This window comes from Bolinopsis microptera, chromosome 10 (assembly GCF_026151205.1).
Source record: "Bolinopsis microptera isolate Bmic1 chromosome 10, MBARI_Bmic_1.0, whole genome shotgun sequence".
Classification (NCBI taxonomy): domain Eukaryota; kingdom Metazoa; phylum Ctenophora; class Tentaculata; order Lobata; family Bolinopsidae; genus Bolinopsis; species Bolinopsis microptera.
Genome location: NC_087081.1, coordinates 11,514,727 through 11,534,835, shown reverse-complemented (window position 1 = coordinate 11,534,835; position 20,109 = coordinate 11,514,727). Strand labels below are relative to the sequence as shown.

Sequence of the window (20,109 nt, the reverse complement as noted above, 5' to 3'; positions counted from 1 at the left end):
ACGAATCTGGAAGCTTCTATTATACGGGCGACAACTTTACAAAACTGCAACAATGACAATAGGAATTAAAATAATGTTTCGCTTGTCTGTTGTCTGGAGGCGGCATTTATCATGTGGTAAAAGTATTGGAGGGATGGCAATTTGAATTTAATGTTCCAAGAAATCGTTACAAATAATAAATATTGACGGAGCACCTGACTGAAAGAGGCTGGGAAAGAAAACTCTGGAATTCTAGAAAGTTTCTCATGTAAGTTACCAACTCATGTAATCAGTAATTACTGAAGCGTAAAGTGGTTTAATTAAAAGGTAAATCGTTTACCAGGAACAACGTCGTTTCTATAAGTTGTCAACTTACATTATAATGTAAAGATTAGAGAATAAAAGATAGCAGCAACAATTGAAAGTTCGAACGTTGTAAATGTAACATAACACTGACTGTGTTCAGAAAACCTCATGGAAAGAACAAATTCCAAAAGTCTCATTAAAGAAGATTTAATAACTTAAAACACTCGCAGTGTAGTGTTTAAAGTTGCACTCAATTACAATAATTAATTACCGGGAACTGCTAGAGAGCTGCACAAACTTGAGGAGCCGGGGGGTCGTGTAAAAAAACATTTGAATATTGATTATTCAGCAGGACTTTTAACTTATAAAAAGGAGCTAGTGTGGGTTAAAACTTAAAACATTAAAGTTATGTCATTGGAATCTTCTTATATCGTTTGCACGGATCGAATTGTGCTTGTTTTATCATACAGATTAAACGGAAGATCTAGTATCCGGGAATACTGCTGGCAGGATAAATCGAGGTGAAAGTGACTAAGTAAGCTCACGTACCGTTCATTACTAACGGAATTATTGGTGCAATAATTAAGTTTAACAGCAATACTAGGAAATAATTCGTCACATACCTGATACCGTCGTTAGATTGATATATGATTCGTGCAAGTTAGATATTGATAAGTTAAACATGACTTTTTCTGTTGCAATGTTGGAAAAGTTGAATGTAAAGGAAAAGGTGTTATGACCGGTACATTACAAATTAAGACAACTTTTACAATAATACGAAATTAGGGCAATTTGCTTATTTTAATCTTCAGGGCAAGAGCCATCAATTTTTGCAGTATTACATGTTATGTGGGAAGGCGAGCAGTGCAGAAATGCTAAGCGTATTCATAATCAACTAACTTACAAACATAATTATTCAATCAAAACATTCTAAAACGAAAACTCAAATTTTAATCTGATTAAAGACGTCAAAAAGTTAGTAAACCACCAAGGGTCAATCCTCACTAGAGCTGTTATAGTACTAGTGTTTGGTTATCATAATAGCATAATTATAATAGCAAACACTAGTCAAAGTTTTAAAATGGAAGGTAAAGTATGATTTTGTTACTTCTTACCTTATTCTGAGTCAATTTTCACACTTCGCAAATTTTCCGATTCGATTAAAAATATCGTTTCCGAAATCAAGTTAACTTACATTTGCATGAAATTATATAAGCTGGACGCTGGTGTAAATCATAATTATTAATACTTTGCTGTAAAGTGTAAATGTTATATCCGGATTACGCAGACTATTAAAATGTACCCGTACAACATCATCACGCCCCTTCCTGAGTATAAAGTACCTACAGTATAAAGTACCTACAGTATAAAGTACCTACAGTATAGAGTGCCTACAGTATAAAGTACCTACAGTATAAAGTGCCTACAGTATAAAGTACCTACAGTATAAAGTGCCTACAGTATAAAGTGCCTACAGTATAAAGTACCTACAGTATAAAGTACCTACAGTATAAAGTACCTGCAGTATAAAGTATACCTACAGTATAAAGTACCTACAGTAGAAAGTACCTACAGTATAAAGTACCTACAGTAGGTCCATCACTAAAGGACCATGTCGGTTACTATACATGTCAAGATAAAAGCTCATCTACTGATACTGATAGAGGGAAGACAAGACAATGACAGTCTGTGAGTCCCCCCCTCCTCTGTGAGTATATAAAGAGCCCCCAAAGTGCCTCGATATAAAACGTTAAACAAAACAATGTGCCGTGATGTCCGACAATGATCGTTTATAATTACAGAGGTTGAGATGTTCGTGTATACATGCAGTGAACAGGAAGATGTTCTTGACAAAGGGCCATGTTGATTGTTGGTGTACGCGGGGGGCTAAGTGCTTACTGACGATATCTTATATTGGTTGGTAATTTCTTGGTAGACCAAATACAGTCGTGATGTGGAGCTTTAAAGCTATATACACACAGGTGCACTCTCTAATTATACACAAAATATCAATAAGTCAATACGTGTATCGCAAGATGCTATTGCTAGTGCACTATTGATGATACATGATATGATATCGTGATTTTCTAGTGCACTCTGTAAACGTACGAAAGATCCAAAATTGTAAAAATCACAATTTTCGATGGCACTCTTCAACTTCAAGAAAGATCAAGTATGTATTTTTTACTTCTACAGTCAGGATCGGACCAGCCCCAGAGACCAGCTGCAGTGCCATCGCGATATTATTGTCGTTGATAGTTCAGATCACCGTTTTGCCCTAAACCGCGTGTTAAAACTTACCTTTAAGTTGAAAAATGAATTATAACCTGTCGATTATGGTATTTATACCATAATCGACAGGTTCATATATATATATGAATAAACAATGTTAATCGTGGCATATTTCACGCGGTTAGATAGATTTCACTACACGCTATTTTTCTAATTCCAAATGACTAGTGTAGTTATAAATTAAAGCTGAATTGCGTCAACAACACTGTTGTTGACGCAATATAGTGCAATTACAACAGTGTAATTCAGCTTTATTTTTAATTTACAACTATCAAGTATCAGTATCACAATCTATTCAATATTAACGGAAAATCCGTTTTTTCCCGGAAAATTTTGTTTTAAGTATGTTATTCTATCGCATGAAACTTACAAACGTATCTTGATGTCTTAAAATTTTGTATGCACTTGAAATTTTGTATGCACTAGTAGTAGATGATCTCTCACCTTCAACACACCGTTGTGAATATGACACACTTTTGTTACTGACTTTTTAGACGACACTTTTAAGATGAGCTTGGTAAATTGGGATCTACTGGTCACAGTACGGAATGTAAGGAATGCAAAAAGGGATAATACTGCATAGCTTAAGTAATACTGCGTAAAAACATCCATAGTATGATATAAGAACTATGCTAAGTTGCTGCGCCCATTAATTCTATCGAAACTTATGTAAATTACTGTCATGACATGGTGACGTGGTGAATGTTAAAGTAAGAGTTAACTTGACAGTACGGTTAAAGTGATCATTACTTTGCATAACACAGTATATCATGTGACTTATCAGCCCTGGTATGATGTGCCCAATCAGTTCCCAGACAGTTAAAAAAGTAATCATTTTTATCTGAAGCTCTCGATACCAACGATCAGATTAGTCCAAATATGACTTGTCAGAAAATATATGATATAAGGTAATCAATATATTTGGCAACATTTTGATGAGTAAGGACCTCTCATACGTCTTGGTATTACCAAATACAAATTACTATGTGACTGAATAGAAATATGCTCACTATCATTATGACAGAAATAACAAAACCCTATTACTATCAATCTTCAGCAATGCCAATACGATAAAAAATGCGATGCGACAAAAATTATTACAAAATCAAAGTCTACCGAAAAATACGGCTAGAAATAAATACCATATGTAAATGTTTTCTCGAAATATCAAACATCCGTTTCCGTCCTAATAAGAAAAATTACTTTTGGAATTATATATAATTATTAGGTGTTACAATATTAGCAACTGGTAAAGATTCTATTATAGCGTTGTAAACATACTGCATTCCTAATTACAGACGCTTCTTAATACAGCTGGAACGCAGGCAGTGACAGTGGCAAACAACATGACAAATGACAGTATTTTAGTTGTAGGCTATTGATAATGATTGAAACTTTCCGGTGGGAATTTTGAGTATAGAGTAGGGAATTTTGAGTATAGAGTAGGGAATTTTGAGAAGAGATAATTTAACAATTATGTGTTGCAACTATGTAAAGAGTCATCTCAATGTTTCGTCTATGACGAAGGCATGCAATTGCAACCGAAATGTCGACAATACTTGATGTATTTTGTTTTACAGTGAGGGGAGACTCTCATTTCGTCCCCAGCGAAAAACGAAACTTATAAATAGTTTGAGTAGACCTGATATTGATAAGAAGTATACGTACATGGTGTTACAAAAGTCTTGCAAGGATTTACATTTTAAATACCTTTCTATCCTTTTGTCTAAACTTGATTCTGTAAAAATGTGTTGGTAGTTCTAAGGTTAAGTTTGATGGCGGCTTCTGAATTTTGTACGTGCAAAACGGAATCGCTGTGTGAGCGGGTTAAAGTTAAAGAATGTATCCGCAATCCGCAGTTTTTCAGAAATTAGGAGGAATACCAGGAGCATGCCGCACGGCGCACATCTAACTTATTGACAATACTACGAAGAAGAGCAGAAATAGACTTTTGACTTTAAAATAATGATTTTCAGGTCAACTTAGTAACTTGGAATAACTAACAAATTATAGAAGGACAAGTTATTATTGGACACATCACACAGAATGAATTAAATCAAATGCCAGCATTATTAATGTTTGAGTCTCAGATCTGTGTTATTATTAATGCCATTAATAACACACATCTGAGACTCAAACCAAAAATATTGGTACAGTGAAAGTACTAAGTAGGTCTACACGCACAAACAAGGGTTGACGCTCTGTGAAATGTGAAACAAAACAACACATTTCAGATTCCCAGATTGGGACAGAGAAACTAGGATACACACACAAAAAAGGGTTGACGCTCTGAGAAAGTGAAACAAAACCGCACATCTCAGATTCCCACAAATGGCATGTACGAGTTGTTGACAGCGTCTAACCCAGATAAGACCACGACTCCCACAATTCTTCACATTCACATATCGGTAACTAGCACTATATATTTAAATACCGATAGAGATAAGTAGGGGCTTGATAAGGATTTGCCATATTTCACTGGTACTAGAGGAGGGTATCTCATAAGTATGGAGTAGTATGTTAGATCATCTATTGATACTGTGATCTTGTAGGTTTTGTTGCGAGACCTGAAGTTGCCATACAGTGGTTATAATTAACCCGAAAACGTAATCAATATAATCGGACATACATACTCAGTCAGAGACATAATAGCTTGGTTATGTAAGATTTATAAAGCCACAGGTTGAATTTGTTTTAGACTGTATGTCTCTGCCTAGCATCCTAAATAACATGGTCAGTTTAAAATAGTTTAAATAGTTGATGAGACACAGCCACAGATATAACCGACCTCGTGATGCATGCTGTGTTACCCCGTACATAGTACGATAATATAAAACGTTAAAACTTAATTTGGTATCACTTTAAATGGTGATAGCGACCTGTGAGCTAAAACATTGCGGTAATCTGACGAAGGTTTGGAATATTCGCTATTTTTCAGACCAGGCCAGATTTGAGCAAGACAATATTAACAACGGCACGGTAACTGAAATACAACAAGAAATGACCTAAAGTAAAGGTAAAGCGGCCCGGTAGCTGAAGTACAACAAGAAAGGACCAAAGGTACAGGAGAAATCTTAACATGCGTGCCAGCAAGTGGAACATGCCCCGAAGTCCCACATGTGACACATATTATATACGTCACAGTAAAAGTGCAGACTTGTCCAATTGTGCTATATTTATAATACTGTCTTATTATTGGTCATTATCACTCGACAGCTATAATATGGCTTTTGATGTGAACTCATGTCGAACGTTGGCTTCATTCCCAGGCTCTGTGAATTGTTTGTACTAACGTACGGACGGCCGGCGTTGTTATCAGTGATTGGCATTATTAGGCGGGGGTCACTGGCATTTTTTAATTTTAGCGGTGGCTGTAATTTTGGTGGACGCTTGTGTCTGCCGGATAATAATTTCAAATAACAAATGTACACGATTTCTTTTTGTACCATTGCAAATATTTCAAACATATCTCAACAGTAACATATCTAAAAACGAAAACTCGCACCACCGCACAAATAATGTCAACTTGTAGGGTTTTAAGATACGGGGTAAGAGCGGTGATTATACTTAATAGCAATTATGATACCAACCAATCTATTATCGCTTATCACTTATCTGGTCAAAGTTGATTGGGTTTCCCACTATATATAAATCAGAGCATCATATCGGGATCAAATCATCAAATCATTTTCTTAAGTAAAACCCCTTAAATTACTATTTTGCAAGCTACTTTAACAACTTACTACTACTGCCTAAAATTAAACACAAAAGACTTGACAATCAGTGCTGTATTACACATTTATTATGAATTAAATAACTAACACGGGTTTTGAAAATTTAAAATTTTTGATTAACTTTAAGGAAATCTTATTATTTATCATTCCTCGGAAGGTTTTTGTGGCTGTTTGTATTTCGTTAATTAAATTTTGTTGACTTAATGAAGATCAAAACACTGAATGACCTTAGCTTGATTGGGTCAAATACACCACAGATGTTTAACAGGACTAGATTTTCGACTACAGTTCCCCGCAACATCGTTTTGCGTCAATTACAAAATTCTTCGAGACATAATACCCGTATTTATTATTCTCCGGAAGAAGTTGTTGTCATTCAAAATTTAAAATTGTGAATTCTACAGATTTATAAAACTTTTAAACTTTTTAATACAGCACTAATAATATTCGTCTGGAGGATTGCACAGTTCAAAGTGTTCGACTTCTAGTAGCGGCGATATAAAAATGAAACACGAAGATAAACGAATTTTCAGTTTCGATATAATTTAACGTAAACAATTTTAGTCCGTTAATCTCAGCGTTTCATTTCTAATACAACACTGACGATAACAACAACGAAATAATTAACTAATGATAGATCTAAGTAGGACACGCCTATCAGGGCACACAATTGCCAAACGTTTCCAAATTTGTACAGTTTTAACAAATCTTAAGTTAAAAGTTATCACAAAAACTGTAGGCGGAGGATTAATTTCTAGTTTAAGGTTCTGGAAAACTTCCCTTATCAAAATAAAGAGCAATGCTTTCTCCCAAGTCATTAAGTGCCATCAACTTATTTTACACCCCAATAAACAATTAAAGTTAAATTAAAAAGTTGGTGATGAAATGTGATCACCTTCTCTTAGGTCCACCACCACCACCACCACCACCACCACCCCCTCCCATTCCCATACCACCATTCTCTTGGAACTGCTTCATCATGCTCTGCAGTCCATTCATACCGCCTGAAATAGGGAGATTATTAATTTGTCTTAATTGGGTTTTTTATTATCCAGTTATAATCACAGGAGCACGTAACAAGTTCGCCAGTGCTTTGATATGACAGTGTACACGCTCATCAATAATTACTGTATTTTCTCACCCATTTGCTGCAGTACTCTGGGGTCGATCATCTTAGCCATCTGTTGGTTAAGTTTGGCCATCTGACTTGGATTTACGTTCTTGTTGAAGTCGCCTCCCTTGAACAGTCCCTTGATACCACCCATCTTCTTGACAACTTGACAGAACTTACCGTATTGCGTTAACAGTTCGTTAACCTGAAATTATAATTACTAAATGAATACAGTTGTCGACCTCACCACACCATTTTTCATTGAATGAATAATTAAAAGAAAGGGCTCTACAATTTAAGTCAACGATTAGATGATTTTTAATAATTTGATTCTTATTGATTCTATTCAATAATTAAAAATAAGGGCTTTACATCAGTGCAGTGGTTAGATAATTTATAGTCATTTTGATTCTTATAAGTTATAAACTAAGATCAAATCAATCACCTAAGCAATTAGTCAATTATAGAATATTAGATTACCTCTCCTCTAGAAACCCCACTCCCTCTAGCCACTCTGTTAATTCTACTGTGCTCCTTCGAAAACAGCTTCTGTCCCTGCAAATGATCGAGCTCGTTGTCGTTCATACTGTCCATAATGGTCATCATCCTTTTCAACTTGGCCGACGATTCCCCTTCTGATCCTTTGGGAAGGAAATCCTGGCCAAATCCTGGCAACATGCCAATGATCTGATTAAATGGTCCCATTTTCTGGATGTTCTGAAGTTGTTCGTACATGTCTCTCAACGTGAACTGTCCCTGTTTTAGTTTCCCTATAAGTTCCTCGCTGTCCTCTAGCTTCAGTTCGTTAACTTTGTCGATGAGCCCCTCTATATCTCCCATTCCTAGCAGTTTACTGATGAAGGGCCGAGTCTTGAACGCCTCCAAGTCGTCAATGTGCTCGCCAGTTCCGATGAAAATGATAGGTGATTTGGTGACGGCGATGGCTGACAGGGCTCCACCACCCTTAGCGTGACCGTCCAGTTTGGTGACTATCACAGCTCCAATATCCACAGTCTCCTTGAAGGCCCGCGCTTGAAGTTCACAAGCCTGCCCAATACTGGCATCCATCACGAAGATAATTTGATCTGGTTCCTGAAAAATACGTAACGTAAAGAAGTGTTAATATACAGTATTTACATCTTCAGTTTAAAAATCAGTGAAACACAAACATACTATGCGGGGGACTACAGACCCCCTCAAAATTATTATGTGTGTCCTGTGTATTTACTAAATATTGGGATTTTTCACTGAATCGATTTTGCAGTTTCACAAAACTTTATCTTCAAAGCAGTTTAATTTACTTCAGAAGTTCGATAAGTTTAGCCCGACGAATTATGTCATTGAGCAAACTTAGACTGTAAAATTTGTATTCACTCCCACTAATGTATGAAAATATATTGATCGGAGACAAGAACATTCTCTAAAGGATATGAAATTGTAAAGATTTGTAGACACTAATATTTCACTCGCTTAGCAGTATGAGATAGGAGATTAACTCACTTTAGAGAGGTTTGTTTAACAACGAATTATCTTACACTCTTGCCTTAATACAATGGAAATGCCGGATGGACTCTACTTAACTTTAAGGGATGAAGCAGTCTTAGGAAGGATGGGGTCCCAGAGTGAGCTACATTTAGGGGCACGGTCAGTTCTATTAATGGAAGGTTGTCGTATCTGTATAGTGGCGTGTTCTGTCAGTTCAAGTTGGGAGCGTGATGTGAGGGATTTGAGGACTTCTATGTTGTTCCAGGAAATGGAGTGTCCAGTAGTCAGGGCATGATGGGCAGGGGCGGATTTGATCCTGTCTGTGGTAACGTCAAAGGCATTGGTGAGTCTGTAGCTTCCTCTCTTTTTCAGATTGACGGAATCCTACATATCTCCTCGATTCACGCTTCGATATCATTTATTCTTCACAGTTCCAGATCTTTCCACCTTATCTATGTGTTGGGTTTTGCATATTATCTAGCTTCGAGAGAATTTTCATTTTAAAATTCACGCCTATTCCACTACATTTGAAGGTTTTCCTGACTTTAATTTAATCTTGGAATCCGATAAGCGTCACGTTTACACCAGAGATTTTTCCAAGAAAATTGTTTAATCTATGACGATAAAGTCAAAGTTTCAGTCCTGAGTCCTAAGTAATAGGTAACAATGCTTACAATTCAAAGCCGTTAATTCGATAAGTATTTCTTCCGTTGTTAACAAGAAAATTTTTCAAATAACATTTAAAGACTGAGTCCCAAAACGCTTAGCAATTAGCAATTAGCATTTATGTTCCACCCTAGGATAATCGATATAAAGGTTATCTGAACATGTTCAATTCAAAATAAACTGAATTTACGGCTGCTGCAGTAATGAGTAAGGTGATTTTCATTAGCAACTCGATGATTAAATCGGACCAAAGTTTTTTGTTTGTTTGATATTGCGTTAATATGCGATTTTGTTCACTCAAAGAAACAAGGCTTGAAGGCTCATAAATGAATAAAATGATCTATATTTTCAGGATGATTGTTGTCTTTAAAGACCGCTGTTGGTATAAATTTATCGATTGACTTTAGTAACATTACTTGAAGCATATTTAACGGCTAAGTATGGTAAGCACTGATGCAGTTCGATCTTGAATTTTTCATTCTAAATTCTGAGAACCTCATACAGCAGGGTGTCAGAATTATTGACTGAAGTGCACAGCTTTTCAGGCGATAGCGAAACATACAGAAAACTATAGATTTTATAAAAGCTCTCTTTCTCCTCTAACTGACGCAATAAAATATAGTTAGGCGGACTCATCCCGGAATTCAGGGAAAGCAGCCGAAGGCTTCAAGTCCAATAATCCAAATTTTCTCTTTCGTCGTGATTATCGACGAAATTTAACTTCTTTCGGACTTCGTTTTTAAACTGAACTGTAGTATAAAGGATTATCTCTCGAATGATCGAGACTCCATAAGAAACTTACCCTCAGAAGTCAAGTAATGATCGTTTCTAAAAGCTTGGGTAAGCTAAAATTTTAGGCAAAATTGTCTACGCGCCAATAATTATGACACCCTGCTGTAGATCGATCGGAATTTCTATCTTGAAAGAAACATCGCTCGTTAGGTTTCTCATTCTAGTTTCTTGGGTTTAGTCTTAAGGCAATATAAGGAATGTGCTGTCTGCTATCATGTCACCTCCCACATGTAATTCAGTGAACGATAGGTCGATTTACTCAGGTTCATCCGAGATCGCATCAACAGATTTCAGACACGACACTTATATTTAGGCTGCGCGCATAATGTGGGCCAGACGCGCGCAGCCCGCGCGGGCGGGATAACTCGTGCGCTAAATGCTCTTAAGATTGTTTTTAATACAAAAATGTCGTCGTCCCATACAGATATGTGAGTTTGATTACGACATTCAGTAGATGTTTTTCTTCTCAAAGTGTGGGTATGTCGCTTTTCAAAACTATGGTTATGCGCAAAAAGGTAGGTCGTGCGCGAGTTTACATAAATAATACTGTCAGGAGAAGACTACCTGGAGAAGGCCTTGTATTGTATGCATATTGATTATTGTTTATGGTTCCTGCAAAATAGATATAGGCTGGAATTTTCACCCATGATATTGATTGGAAATACCTTTAATAAACAGGTAACGAACAGTGCTTTATTGAGAGAAGTTTCACCAATACAATGATAGATCTCCACCGCTCAGGATATACTAGATACTGCCATAGTGCATATGTATTACTATCATGCTTAGGAACCATGCCACAAGATGAAGATGATATGGTCCGGTAACGGTAAAAATGGTCCGGTTACGGTCGAAACCTCAAGGTACTGTTCCTGGCTACAGGCTCTCGCCTCTCATATTGAAATTAGCAGCTCACCCAGTTCATGCTCACCCAGTTCATGCTATCACCCAGTTCCTGCTATCTCTTCCGGATACACCGCCCATCTGCTTCAGGGGCTACACTCCTCAGAACTCAAACTCGCTGCTTTGCTGGAGGAATGACAGAGAGATCTCCTCTCTGTGGGGTGGTCACACAATGTGATGGCCCTGTTAAAGCTTAACGAATCTCAACATAGGTGACATAGGTAGGTGACAATGGAAAGTTAAGTGGTCAAACTGGTTTTGGTGAAGGATGTAGATTTAAGAATGTGGGACGTGAATGTTTTGAATTGATCCGCTGCTTAAACTGGTTCCATGGAACACCGTAGTTACTAACTGAAAGTGATGAATCTAGGAATAAAGTTCCGAGCCGATTTCTTCATTTAAAGGTTGAAAAAAAAATCTCTTCAACTGTAGAACTGACTTATTAATCCTAGCAGGTAATTAACTCTGGATCCTCATCACATTGATTCCATTCTAAATTCTAACCATAAACAAAAAAACATTAACAGATAACTCCGTTTACCATTTGACAAATTCCAGTGTGAACGAGGCCTTCCCCGGACAAAACCTTGAAGGCAAGTCTTCTCTAGCTGAAGTCCGAACACTATAATTTATCTGATAAAGTGTATTACTAAGGTGCTCTGCTGATAATTGTAGTAAAGTAATCAATAAATGCCAAAAAAATTACCTCTGACGAGGCTCGAACAGGGATGAGCTAGTTAACTCGATCGGCCTTAGCCACTGTGCTACGAGGGGCTCAGCAGATTTACTATATAGTAAGTCTATAGAACTATATAAAAATACGCGCACGCAAGTAACTTTTCGTTATTTATGGATCCGAATAAAAGCGACATACCCACAATTCTGAGAAATAAACCTCGCGCGACATAAAGCGACATAATCGCAATTTCGCCCACACATTTGCTAGAACACCTCCTCACGACATTTGGGGCAGTGGCCAAAGACAACAATGTTTACCGTGGCATTTTGTAGCTGCAACATCTCCTCAAACAAGCTGTCTTCTTGTTTATGTCTTCCACTGGTGTCGATTATGATGATATCGAAATTCTCAGCTTTAAATTTCTCGACTCCATCTTGCGCTATAACAACAGGATCTGATTCTGTATAACTGAAATTGTTGTGTTAAGGGTCATCTGTTAACAAATAACATCACTTAAAAAAGATTAAAAACGTGGTTCTAAGAATTTGTTTAAAAAATCAAGGAAATATTTCAGAGTTTCAGGGTAACTATCGATCTTACCTTCCATAAAAAGGTATTCTTGCTTTGACACAATTCTGTTTGACTTGGTCGAACGCGCCAGCTCGAAATGTGTCCGCACACACTAACGACACTTTCCAACCTCTTCTTTGGTAATGATAAGCCAACTGTAGATAAGTAGATAGTAAATTATCTGTTCAGTAACAATTTAATATAGAATATAATGTAATATATAAATATATCATGTAGGCAGACTTTCGTTGAAACACTTATAACCAAAATTCTTCTCGAAAACTGTCGGAATAGAATTGAATATATATTGTTAAGTTGGCTTATATTTAATTTTAACAGAATAGTGAATGTAAAGATTGAATAAACTTTATGAATTTTAATAAACCAACTCCCTCTTAAAGAACTTACTTTGGTACAAGTAGTTGTTTTACCAGACCCCTGCAACCCAACGAACATAATGATATTCTGTTTACCCTTTACAGGATTCCAGGGTTTCACACCTGGATCCACGAGTTTACACAGCTCGGTGAACACTGCCCGTTTAATTATGACACGCTTGTTCAGTCCTCCTGCCATCTCTTCGAAATCTATGACAGACCTAGGATATAAAATCGTTCCTAATCTCAAGTATTAACAATTTCAGAAATCTTTGCTTTAACAGTGATAAAAGTGTTTAATAAGATGTTTGAAGTTTGTCAAACAAACACTAGCCAAATAGCTGACTGTTCAGCACAAATATTTAAAAGGATAAACAAATTCTTCAGATGCTTATATACTTGACATTGTCCCTGAGTCGCTTAACCAGCTGAACGTTCACATCTGACTCCAAGAGAGCCCCGCATATCTCTTTCAGGAGTGCCGAGAGAACCTGGTCAAAAATAATTTGTTAATAAAAAGAGTAAATTTTCTGAATTAATCTATTATTGTAAAAAGCTTGGTGCTGAACGGGCAATATTGATCCAATGCCTAACTGAAAATTCATCACACAATAAAAAAGAAACAAAAAGATCTCAAAAGCTTTACTAAAACATCGATCGATTGAGATCATATCCATGTACATTTCGTGTAAATATACAGGCAGAAAAACAACTTACATCTTCATTGATAACAGTTGCGTTACTAAGAGTGTGTAGAGCTTTGGTAATACGCCTCCCAAGTCAGCTAACACCATGCTACCTACAGCGATAACATTTAGAGTTTAGGGAGTTTAGGATTCTTTATTTAGTTTACTTTTATTTGATATTATTATATTATAATCAATGTGAGAGTACAACACACTACACAGATAGTCGAAAATGAATCAGTTCGATTTTAGTTTCAAATCATGATCATGGGGTGACCGGAATTTGGTATGGAAATTATCATGGCTGTCATATTACTCGATTCAATCACAATCTTCATTACGTAAAGTAAGTAAGTAATAAAACTATTTTATATCTTAAAATAAGAATAAATTGCATCTAGGTGTAAATATGATTATCATTATAATAACATGTTTGTTTTTACAAAGCTTCCGAAATTCTTTATATCTTTAATGTACCAGAGTATATATTGTGGTGTCATATACTTGAATCAAGATTTAAAGCTTTTCGGAGTTTAGGAAACTTTGAACGTCAAATCAGATGAATATTGAGTGTTTTGTTTTTAAATGATAACGACATTCTGAAAATGTATTCAATTAAAAATGAAATAATTTGAAAAGGCAGGTGGAAACTGTTCAGCATATCTTAAGTAATGAACTTAAATAATTTAAAAAATCGACTGAACATTCCAGGACAAAATAGGTGGCAAATTTTATAGAAGCATGTCAGTGATCGTAGATTTTCATCAAACTTTTAGGCTCATGAAATAAAATTTCAGCTTTCAAATACAGCAAGCGTTGTGATTCTATGTATTATTTATCTTCCAAACGTGCAGCAAATGTTTTCTTAAAGTTCCATTTATAATTTGAAAAACTCAAGCCAGGTTGGAAAAGGCTTGAAAATAATATAACAATCACTGAGCGATCTTTTTGGACTCTAGTTTCAAAAGCTGTCGAGTTAGAAAAATGTCTGGAAAAAAGTTGAACCAGGCGTTAAATCTAAAATCTGTTAAGCCTTTGAAAAACTCAATAAAATAAATAAATCAGTCCCGCCGTGGATAAAGCAGCGAAAAGATACAGAAATATTGGAGATCCATTTTAATTAAACATGAATATTGCATGATAAATTTAAGAACTATGAATTGTCTTCATTGTCAATTCCAGAACCAAGCTCTGACGGTAATTTAAGGTTCTCCTGTTTTATTTCGACCATCGGCTCCGCTGCAGACAAGGTAGGACCGGACATGATTGATCCAGGGGGTTGCATCGGCACTGAAAGGATTATAGGGAAATTTAGGAATTAGGTAGAACATTTAAATTGATTAGTAGTACATTGTTCGGTGACTTGCGAATGCGGATAAGTATTTTTTAAAGATCTTATGATCAGTTACGACATATCGATGTTGCTAAGAGCATCGCGTCTTTTGAAGACGAAATTAACTGTTTTGTTCAAAATTTGTTTGTTTTTTCTGGTTTCTTGTCGGTCATGTTGAAATGATAAAAGTTCAAGTTATCAACTTGATATCCAGACTGTGGATCGACTACCTTTCTCATTTTGTAAACCACAATCGTGTCAGTCAGTAATGTTTACAAGTCCGTCAGTCACCAACAGTCAGTACTTCTCCTGAATAAAATGAGTATAAGTACATACATTATAGAAGTTAATAAGTTTACACCACTGAACCTGTTGTATTGGGGGCACCAGCCGTGGGGTGAGCAGTATGAGGCGAACCCATCCCATTCATCGGACTCTGCATGCCTTGTGAGGGATGTTGCATATTGCCTTGTGGTGGCATGCCTTGTGGCGGCATTCCTTGTGGTGGCATCCCTTGCGGTCCTTTAGGTCGCATGTTCCTCATAGCCTGAGCTTGCATAGCCTGTTGCTGCATTGCCCACTGTTGCTGAGTCATGGGAGGCATGCCAGCAGGAGGCATACCGGGATGATTAGAGGGCATTCCTGGTCCCCCGGGGGGCATGTTACCCATGGAGATGTTAGGAGCAGGTTGTTGTTGTCCTGGTAGAGCGGACATGCTCGTGGGGATGCTGGGGTGCTGACCTATGATTGTTAGGGTATATAAGTGGGTATTGGGAAATGGATTATTATGATAAATATTAAGTATCCATTATGATCAATCATGTTGATCATAATAATTATGATCAATCATGTTGATCATAATTTGGTTGGAGTGAAATTTAGAATCACACGAGGAAGCTGATTTGATCTGATTTGAAACTTTTTTATATAACAAATATTTATTATATAACGATTAGAACATAGCTGGTTGTGACTTGTGTGATTACTTGCTTTCAACTGATGGCTTAAAAGTTTAAATCCCACTCTAATAAAACCTTTACAGCTGTTAACAGATCGAATTATATGGGAAATTAATAATATAATGGTCCAGTAATAGAACTAAATATCAAACAACATACCAGGCTGCATTCCAGGGTGGTGCATGTTAGGAGTATGAGGAACCTGAGAGTGGGGAGGAGGTGCACCTTGTCCGGGAGCTTGCTGGGGAGGCGGTCCACTTTGTGAGTGAGGGGGGTGTGGAGCTCCCTGTGTCATTGCGGGGTGTGGTCCTCCTGGCATGGACGGGTGGCTAACGTTAGGAGGCATTGGACCTGGTAAGAGGTAAGTCTAAGGAGCAAGTCTAGGGAATAAGTCTAAGAAGTAAGTCTAAGGAGCAAGTTTAAGGAGTAAAAGAAGTAAGTCTAGAGAGCATGGCTTTACCGTCAAAACCATTCTATTTGATGTGACGTTTAAAAACAAATACAACGTCACGATACAACTAAATATTGGATAACCTACACCAATGATTCACGTATTTAGTCTGAAGACTACTGATCTGCGTGTTTCTTTAAATAACTAAATTAACTTAAAAGCCAATAGAATCTCAACATTATACAACGGATCAACATTGTAGCACGTTGCAATGATTCATAATTTAGACATGTTTAGTTAAATTATTTTGATTAAAATAAACAACATATCTTTAATCTTACTAACCTGGGCCACTGTTTGGAGGCTGCTGGTTTTGTCCGGGGGAATTAGAGTTAGGAGTCCCGGGTTGTTGGGGAGGTTGCTGTGGTGTACCTACCGAATAATTGGGTAATTAACTAGTTAATGTAATTGTTAAAAGAATTTAGAGATATCGTCCGATGAAAAAGTTCTATGAAACCAGCAAAAAAAAGTATAATTCCGGCAGAAAAAGTAGCTTATCGGTTTTGCCGAATGTGGTAGATGTAAATGGCTTAATTCGAAGGACAAGGTTCGAATAATTTTGAGAAAATTGAAATAGCAATTATCAACTGAAAGGAGTCATCTATTTATCAGCTCAAAGGCAGCCGAAATTACCAGGATTGTTCGGAGTAGGACCAGAGCTAGGGGTTGGGGGAGCTTGGCTAGTCTGAGGACTGGAATTTTGAGGGGGTCCCATTGGTTGAGAGGAGGGTGGCATGTTGGTGTGGTGTGAACCAGGGGGCGGTGCCCCACTAGGGTAATAACCCGGGGGATATTGGCTCGGTCCTCCTGAATACGGAGGGTTTAGACCATAGCTAGATAGCACGTGACGCGTTAGACTATTTATGATCTTTTGTAGTATTTTTCCTAATTTAATGGCACCAGGCCACGTGATGGCCGATGAGTTTTGTGACGCAGTGTTTGTTCTGAATGATCGGTAGGAAACACATTACAGTAATCATGTTTCTATCATATTTTTCTCAATGAAACAAGATGAGCTTTGGAAACACCCATGATGACGATAACAACTCTCCCTCCCCTCCAGCTCTAAAAACACCTCATGAATATGTTTCCAAATCAACATTCCTTTATTCTATCTTTACATAATATATCATTACAATTTCTGGCAGTAGTATTCAATACTAAGTATTGACGATTTATTATATTTTCAAGCATGAGTTACTTTTCTTTCCTTAGTATTCATGTTATTTTGTGGGATGAATAGTTTAAACACTGCTGAGTATAAGTTTTATCTTAAAAGCAGTATTATTAAATTTAAATTTATTATTATTCTTGATCCATCGTTTTGATTCTAATCTTTAATTTTAAATAGTTTCTCCGGTCCAGGACCGGAAGAAGCACACAATTTCGAATTAAAAGAATGATTAAAATGATCAAAATGTTTCAGAGGTGAATTATTATGATTATTATTATCTTTTCGTATCACTTATATGTTTTAAATAATCCCCCTCCAGGATTTTTTTATTAACCAAATTTCTTCCAGAAAGTAGCATGACGTCATACCGTAACGTGTTTCCTACCGACTTCTAAGGATAATACATTGCATCGCGTATTTTATTACGTGATGTGGTCTGAGGGGCTTACTAAACGGTATCTAACGCATCACATGATGCGTCACGTGATGTGTCACATGATGTGTCACGTGATGTGTCACATACTGTCCAGCTAACCGGGCCTAACCCTTACCCTAACCCTAACCTTAACCCTAACCCTGTTCGAAAACACCTGTTTGCGAACACGTGTTGGGCTACTTGGATACTGCCAAAATAACTACTATGCTTAAGACAGACCCTTAGGCCAGGGGGCAGTCAAACAATGAAGTAAGTTTTAACTCCAACACTATTTTTTCGGCATTAGAAGTATTAGAAGTATTAGATCTATATAGATCTTTCACTGAAATTATCAACAAACCAGATTGTTGAGGAGCTCCAGGTCTATACTGAGGGGGGTAACCTCCTGGCTGTCCACCGCTTCCAGGGTATCCTCCGGGGTACATCTTCTGCTGGTTGTACATTGCTTGTTGCTGAAAGGAGAGTTTGATTTACCTTGATGCACTGGAAGACAAGTCATAACGCTGTTATAATTAATATGGCAAGTTAGTCATTTGTAGCAGTAGTTTAGTGATAAAACCACTAATCTGAGGATATTTTCTGTTCATGGTGATAACAAATTCATGCCCTCACTTGCCCTTTCTTACCCTCATTTGCATGATTTGAGCTTGCTGTTGTAGTTGCATCTGCACTTGTGGAGGCGCTTGAGAGAACTGTGGGTGTCCTGCAGGGTAGGGCTGTCCTGGTGGACCACCTGGTGTGATATTAAGGTGTGATATTAATAATCAATATACTGGTGAAAGTTGTGATTGGAATGCTGAAGGAATGTACGTTTTTTTCTCAAAGACAAACTGCTCTAAGTGTGGAGGTTTTTATTGTTGTTAACGATAACGTATCATGTACAAAGTAAGTATTGGAGTAGAGGTATCTGGAATTTATGTAATAAAAAAACAAATATAAGATTATTCATTATGAGAACTTGATATAAATTAATTAGAAAACCCTTGAAAGACACTACAAGTAAAATGTGTTAACCTTTAAAGCCACCAGAAGGCATGTAGCCAGGAGGATAGTGTGGGCTATAACCTCTGTACTGGGGACCAAACTGCCGGAACTGTTCGTGGAATTGGTTGGGGTGATGTGGCACTGTGCTGCTGGGCTGCTCGTTTGGATGAGGGGGTGGGGGGCCTCTAGGTCCATAGTCCATACCGCCACCTTGATATTGTTCACTTTATTGATGGTTTATTTTATTGTATAGTAAGTTCTGATATGTCTTTTACTATTAAAAAGTATACAAACTGAAGCGAAGGTTGATTAACCTAGATGTATGCTCATCGCAATTGGTGAAACGATTGGTCAAAAATCTGTCCAAAAGTTTGGTGAAAACTTGAAACTTTGATTGGTTTTAAAAGTTAAAATGAGTCATCAGTCATCACATTTATACTTTTATAGAGAATAGACAAACCCCCTTGTCCTTGAACAGCTTGGTTGTTTGAATCAGCTATTGTTGCAAGATAAACGAGATTGCGATGTAGCATGCCTTGGTACTTTGAGCACTCTTCAGACTGACCTGTGAAAAATGGTAGTAAAATGATAGTAGTTAATTTGATAAAATTGTAGATTGTTAAAACTCATGGTGAATCAATTTACAACTATAATTTAGATTATTCTTAACTCTCTTAAACATACCTTTGCTCTGATAGTCGACAATTGTCATGATGAGTTGATGATTTTCATCAAGCATCTTCTGAATTGTGCTCTGTGTAATCTCACCCCTTGGACCAACACTCTGTAGAGGAGGTCTTTGGGGTGGAAATGCCATGGTACTCATGGGTCTAATTTTGCTGAATTTAGAACAGGTTAAATTTAATTCAAAAAATAATTAATTAATTATCTTGCTACACGTCTGTCTGCAAATAACTAACTGCTACTAACTGCTACTAACTGCTACTAACTGCCACTAACTGGCAACTGCCACTAACTGCTACTATCTGCTGCAAACGGCGCGCAAATGCGTGGGCGCGATTGCAGCAGTTAGTAGCAGTTACTGGCAGTTAGTAGCAGTTCTTTGACATTAGGGTCACACATCCTAACTGTGACACAAACACATTTAAGACGCTAGATAAGATCTATAAAGATCACGAGAAAGAAAAGAAAGATTTGTATGAAGAGAGAGTACTTCAGTCAGAGAAAGGAT

The 20,109-nt window shown here is 37.0% G+C and overlaps 2 protein-coding genes across 9 annotated transcripts; both read right to left on the bottom strand.

Moving 5' to 3' along the window:
* Positions 1-7,039: 7,039 nt before the first annotated feature.
* Positions 7,040-13,695, bottom strand: LOC134822356 (signal recognition particle subunit SRP54-like). Its single transcript, XM_063833386.1, has 8 exons — positions 13,612-13,695; positions 13,294-13,385; positions 12,926-13,115; positions 12,548-12,672; positions 12,265-12,415; positions 7,903-8,514; positions 7,453-7,627; positions 7,040-7,315 (listed from the first exon to the last, which is right to left on the bottom strand). The coding sequence occupies exons 3-8, from the start codon at positions 13,091-13,093 to the stop codon at positions 7,203-7,205; spliced, it is 1,344 nt and encodes a 447-aa protein (XP_063689456.1). The 5' UTR covers positions 13,094-13,115; positions 13,294-13,385; positions 13,612-13,695; the 3' UTR covers positions 7,040-7,202.
* Positions 13,696-14,010: 315 nt separating this feature from the next.
* On the bottom strand, positions 14,011-19,759 carry LOC134822355 (basic salivary proline-rich protein 3-like). Of its 8 annotated transcripts, none has more exons than XM_063833377.1 (10): positions 19,602-19,759; positions 19,357-19,482; positions 18,948-19,127; positions 18,560-18,666; positions 18,274-18,385; positions 16,957-17,130; positions 16,609-16,695; positions 16,032-16,223; positions 15,283-15,654; positions 14,011-14,870 (listed from the first exon to the last, which is right to left on the bottom strand). In XM_063833377.1, the coding sequence occupies exons 1-10, from the start codon at positions 19,741-19,743 to the stop codon at positions 14,734-14,736; spliced, it is 1,629 nt and encodes a 542-aa protein (XP_063689447.1). In that variant the 5' UTR covers positions 19,744-19,759; the 3' UTR covers positions 14,011-14,733. The 8 variants fall into 8 exon arrangements, with proteins under 8 accessions (XP_063689447.1, XP_063689450.1, XP_063689448.1 ...); XM_063833380.1 differs by having other exon boundaries at positions 16,032-16,184; XM_063833378.1 differs by having other exon boundaries at positions 19,378-19,482.
* Between the last annotated feature and the right edge of the window lie 350 nt (positions 19,760-20,109).